Raw genomic sequence first — 6150 nt, forward strand, 5'->3', positions numbered from 1 at the left:
GCATGACCAGTGCGTTTCAGCTTTTTCACAACCAATTTTCAAAACAAATCTTTGTGCTGCGTCGTACGAAGGAGGCAAAGATTCCTGTTTAGTACGTAGAAACATATATTTTTATTTTATATTTAAAATAAGATTTTAATTACAATTACCATTTTTTTTCAGGGTGATTCCGGCGGTCCACTATTGATGCAAAGACATGACGGAAGATGGACTAATGTTGGAATAGTGTCTTGGGGCATTAGTTGTGGAGAATTAGGAATACCCGGTGTTTACACAAAAGTAACTTCATATCTCAAATGGATAGCTGTGAACGCACAAGATGTCATTTAACAATTGAATCTTGCTATTTCATTAAGAATATTAAATAATATTATTTAAATAATCTTAACTTTCGATCTATAATTAGCCATGACATTTATATCAAAACAACTAAATAATAATTTTAATAATTTTAGTGATTTATAAAAATATGTGAAATAGCAATTTTTCATTACTGCAGTACTGAACTATAATCTATGATGATATTATAAGCGGCAAGCGCACATCTTATATCTCTACATAATTATTTTAGTTTTTTATTTTTACATAACTCCATGTCACCTATCAGCTAACTGCTAAACATTACAATAATATTTATTATTTATAAGTATTATTAAACTAAGGCGTTGAAACTATGCAATAAATATGTCACACTTCACAAGACATTTATTTTCCTCATTGCTGTTTGTTTGATCACTGCCACGAAATCATAAGGAGTTGATAATGATGACGAACAAAAAACAAATAATCTCATAAGGCCATAACCAAGTTACCATCAAATTCAATGCCATTGTACATCACTATAGTATTGTATAAAATTGTGCAGTTAACATTCGTTTTCAGTAATTGCTATTTGCTTTTAATAAGCTCATAATAACCGTTTGAGTCAATCATAGCTAAGAGATTTACTAAAAATAAATATTTTGTATGTTTATCTCAGTAATCTAAATTTTCTGTACTTTTTTATTATGTACCCAAAGATATTTAAATAATTTTGTTAGGTTTTAGTGATTATTCTGATGTATAAACGATATAAAGAATACATAACATTAATTAACGATTTATATACAATTTTGTGCATTGCATAAAAATGTATTTATTTTCTCAAGTATAATATATTATGATAATATCGATAAGGAATCATTTAGCAAAAAATCCATATCGCACTATGTAATATCAAAGGTACCTAACACGCAGTATTGTAAAATCAAACGACAAACGAAAAGAGTTATGAGGGAATAAAATTTGAACTACACCAGTGGCGGGCTCATACTATTCATACTGTTCATAGTGCGAATAATACAACGACCAAACCGAAGTGCCGACGAAACGCGAGGTGATGTGATGGCTTACCTCGATGTCCGTCAGAAAACTGGATACAAAGGTGTGCGGTGGTTGGGTCATACACGTTTCAAAAAATAATAAAAAATAATAATCGTAATTCGTAATGACCATACGCCAGGCGGTTCATATAGCTCGCCAGTGACCTGAGAATATTATTATACTAAATAGGTAGTAAATTGTGAACAATATAGTATTCCGCATTACCGGCTACTGTTTGGGCGAAACCGGGCAAGCGAGATCTATCCAATCAACTAAACCGGTTCCTAGCCGATGTCGAGTATAATAATATGACGCGTTTATTTTTACTCCCATTACCATAATATTATTTTAATATATTATTATCGTCCCGGCGGCGGCATCGCTCGCCCGTCTCACTCGTGCATACGTTTTCAAAGAGCCCGCATTACGAACACTATGCTCAACAGAGCACATCATTGTTCCTGAGGAGACGACGGGCAAGCTGTATCGTTGTAAAATGCTGTTACTGAAAAATGCCGACGTTTACTTGTTGCCTCTGTGCGCGTTGCTCGTCGTCGGTCTTCGCGCGACTGCAGCAGGTAAATGTTTACGCACGATAATACTAAAACATGATAATTTAATAAAACATCGAAGAATTTTATTCGAAATAATAATTGTAGTGCACTGTTAGTTGTAATAATTGTTACAGTATTGTTATTTATCGTTATTTTATCAGGTCAACTGGTACGGGTTAAACTTGAAAAAGACGCAAAACGGGTGATCACAACAACTGTAGGTAGTCTGTAATGACGAATTGTTAATTTTTAATTATGTATAAATTATGTTGGCTCTAAATACATGATGCATTTTTATCGATTTAGAATGATCAACGCGTATGCTCACATGACACAGAATGTGTTTCGGGGTTCGAATATTGTGACATAAATTTGGGGCCAGAAAAGCGAAGAAAATGTGGTTTGGGGAATGAATTGTAAGTACCGACAGTAAACTAGAATTCAAATTAACTCGTAAATGTTTTTAAGGAATATGGTACATTTACTGTAAAATAAATTGTTAAAACTTAGAAATAATACACTAGGTAGGTATCATAATTTTAATTTTTAATAAGTAAACTGTTTAAAAACTTAATACATTAGGTATATTAAAATAGTTAATTTAATGTACAGTGTACACCTATATTTTTATCTAAAAATATATACATTTTTTTTTTAATTCATTTATATTGATGTTAATAAGAATTTATACAAACATACTTTTTTTACAACTTTCAAAGCTTTGTGCAGAAAATTTTAAATAAACACAAATTTGTTTTAGAGTTGTTAAAATATTAAGAAGTGATGCAAACTAAAACGAATAAATTACTTTGTCTTGTGTCCTTGTTTTCAAGGCACTATAATTCATCTATAACAGTTATTGTTGTTGTAGTACAATTTAACTAGGTAGGTACCAATTTTGCAATAATTAATAGGTAGGTACCTAGCCATGTAAAACGCAATTTTAAAGACTGAGATCATAAACTAATTTTTAAACCTTAATATTTTATTTAATAACTAAAATGAATTAAATATTTTTATTAATTGTCACTTATTACCTACTATTCCTTTAAGTAATAATAAATAAATTAATACTTTTAAAATTTGTATAATACCTACAGTTGTAAATATCTCAATTGAAAATATTCTCATTTTAAATAAAATAAAATATAGAAAATACATAATAATATTAAATAATGACACAGAACATTAAATATTAAGTGTGAATATTTTTTCATCAAATAACTTTAATGTCACTTGCTAGTAATTTTCTGTAGGTATTGTAGTTGTTTTTGGCTATTAAATATTATTAAATTCCAAGCATAATTAGATAATATAATTTAAATTTTAAAGTTACACACTATTTATTATAGTTAATCTTAAATAACTTAGCATATTATGTACCTAGCTCAAATATTCTTATGGATTGTTAGTTTAAATAATTTTATGTTATACAGGTTGAAGAATATTTTGCAGTATATTTATTTCAGTGTTCAAATCTAAAATATAAATTACTCATGTTCATATTTCAGAATTTATTTTCCATGGTTGATATTTATACCTTTAATAGGTATCTACTATGTAATAAAACTAGATTAAATACATTTATCATTAACACCCCCCACCCTCATTTAGTAAAAATAATATAATATATAACTACTCTATCTACTCTGATATAATACTATATCATAATACAAATATTAATGCATTCTTTAAAATTTAATGTAAGCTAAGGTGACCATATTTAAAAGCAATCATCGTTAAAACATTTCCATAATAGTTAAACTATAAAATTTGGTTTCAATAATTTCATATCAAATTAAAATTATTATTTTATATATTTGTTTCGTATAAAGATTTTTTCTGTTATGCTCATACTAAAATGGCTAAAGTATTAAAATCACAGGGTCAAAAAACTTCCTATTTAAAGTTTGTCTTTAAAAAATGAATATTTTATTTTTAAACAGGACATTATATCATATGATTGCCCTATTGTGAACAATATTTCATATTTTTAACTAAGGCAATAGACAATTTGTATATTAGCTTTTATTCTTATGTCATAATAATATTATAAATTCTAAAATGATATTTAAACGTTATTTTTTTTTTACTTAGATCGGGGAGTTTTTGCTGCCCTGTTGATAAAGTTATTCATCCAAAAAGAGAAAGAAGAAAGACTGTTGACGATGATGAATCAGACTTAGATAAAGTTCTAGATCGAGCAGCACCAGAGCCTATTAAACCATTACCAGAAGAACCGGAATGTGGTCAAAACACTAAGTCAATATCCAAAATTATGAATGTGCAAAATGCTAAAGCCAGTGATTGGCCATGGATGGCTGTGTTTTTAGAAACGACAAACTATATGAATTTCTGTGGTGGAGTATTGCTTAATCGACGATTTGTGTTGACTGCTGCTCATTGTTTTAAAAAGTACTTCTAAGTTGATAAACAAATTAAGTTAACATAGATGCCATTTAAAATATTGTCAAATTATTATAATAAACCATTTATATATTTTAATAATTGACATATATTACAAATCTAACTTAAATTTGAATTTTGATTAATAAGAAGTATTATTTTACTATCTATAAGTTATTAAATATCTCAATATTACTGAGTAATGAGTATCACTAAATATAGGTAATATTATACTAAAAAATACATTACCCCTATATATTTTATAGGTATAGTAATAATGAGTTACTACTACGTTTCGCAATAGCTAATTAATATTATTTTACTTGGTAAAATTATTGATTTAAGTATAATAATAATATACATTTCAAAATTAATTCATCAAAAAAAAAAAAGTATTTAATATTTTAATAATATATTATATTTTTTAGTATCTATTAAACATGAAACATAATTATACATTTTTTTTTATTATTAATCGTACTAATTTTCTTACACAAATTATTTGTCTTTTAAAGAAATTGATAATTTAATTGATGATAATGACACTCGCTATATCATTTTCACATTCTGATTGATGTGTTTAAATGATTTTGCAAATAACATAAAGAAACCGTTATAGATAAGCTAAGTGTGTCCACTCCTATCATACATCTATTTTAAGTACAATCTTTTCTTAGTGGTCCAATTTCTTTTTTTCAAAGGTCCCTAGTTTTTGATTTATCATTTTATAGTTATTACATTTTAATTTTTCTTTTATTAAGTTAGTATAAATGATTTTGTTAAGTAATGATAATTTTGTTATAATTTATATTTATTATACTATTATATCATGGTGATTATAGAAATAGCAATTCTAGTTATTTTAAATTTGCGGCATTACCCCCGTTACAGTTTCATATTTAACTTTGTACTTTTATTTTTTAGATATACGAAACAAGATTTTGTTGTTAGACTCGGCGAATACGATTTCACTACTAACAACGAGACACAATACATTGACTACAGAGTAACAGATATTAGAATACACCCAGACTATGATCTGGCTACACACGCTAATGATATTGCCATATTGAAGTTGAAAAGATCTACAATTTACAATTCGTTTATTCGACCAATTTGTTTACCTAAAACAAATATGGAAGTGTATGAAAAAAATGCCGTCGTAGCTGGTAAGAACTGAAAAATTCCCATTTTTTATTATTACTACCGTTGATAGTAGGTTATGTTGGGTACCTATATAAAAAAATTTAATAGACGAATTTTTTTTTAAATAACAATCTCATGCTAGGACCGATTCAGAATGGCTAAAAGGATAAGATCCTCCCACCAGTCTTACTCATAAGTTCTACCACACATATTGAATTCCACTTTTTTTTTTTAAAGTATATTTAATCAAATAAATTATATATATATACATATATATGGGTAATTAAATAAATTTTAAACATTTAAGTAGAAATAATAAAATGTATTATTTAATACATTATGTTTTTGACAACTATAATGAAAAAAATGATAGAAGATAGATATCACTAGCACACATTTATCTATACTCATAGGTGAGTGTATGTGATTGAGATTGTTTTATAACTACTCGTTCCAACTTCCCATATAATTTTACTTAAAACTTGGAAATTTTTTACTAATAAACATTATGTTTATCTACTGATTATAACTGTATAGATTAATTTACTTTATAATGATTAATTAGGTTGGGGCCAAACAGTGTTTGGCGGTGAAGTCAGTAACGTTCTCCAAGAAGTTGCAATACCGATATGGCTGCATGACCAGTGCGTTTCAGCTTTTTCACAACCAATTTTCAAAACAA

The 6150-nt window shown here is 27.4% G+C and overlaps 1 protein-coding gene and 1 long non-coding RNA gene across 2 annotated transcripts; both read left to right on the plus strand.

Annotated features, from left to right (window-relative positions):
* On the plus strand, positions 1–247 carry LOC112592283. Its single transcript, XR_003114550.1, has 2 exons — positions 1–91; positions 163–247. It is a non-coding gene; the product is annotated as an uncharacterized LOC112592283 (long non-coding RNA).
* A 1470-nt stretch (positions 248–1717) lies between these two features.
* LOC112592282 (trypsin II-P29-like) lies at positions 1718–6150 on the plus strand (the record flags this gene model as incomplete). Its single annotated transcript, XM_025336295.1, is given in 6 exon segments — positions 1718–1940; positions 2078–2133; positions 2223–2332; positions 4014–4331; positions 5247–5491; positions 6034–6150. Coding segments are annotated over 6 exon segments (928 nt in total), but the record flags the coding sequence as incomplete, so codon positions are not given.

Source organism: Melanaphis sacchari, unplaced genomic scaffold, assembly GCF_002803265.2.
Source record: "Melanaphis sacchari strain LSU unplaced genomic scaffold, SCAv2.0 Contig1667_pilon_pilon, whole genome shotgun sequence".
In the NCBI taxonomy this organism is placed as follows: domain Eukaryota; kingdom Metazoa; phylum Arthropoda; class Insecta; order Hemiptera; family Aphididae; genus Melanaphis; species Melanaphis sacchari.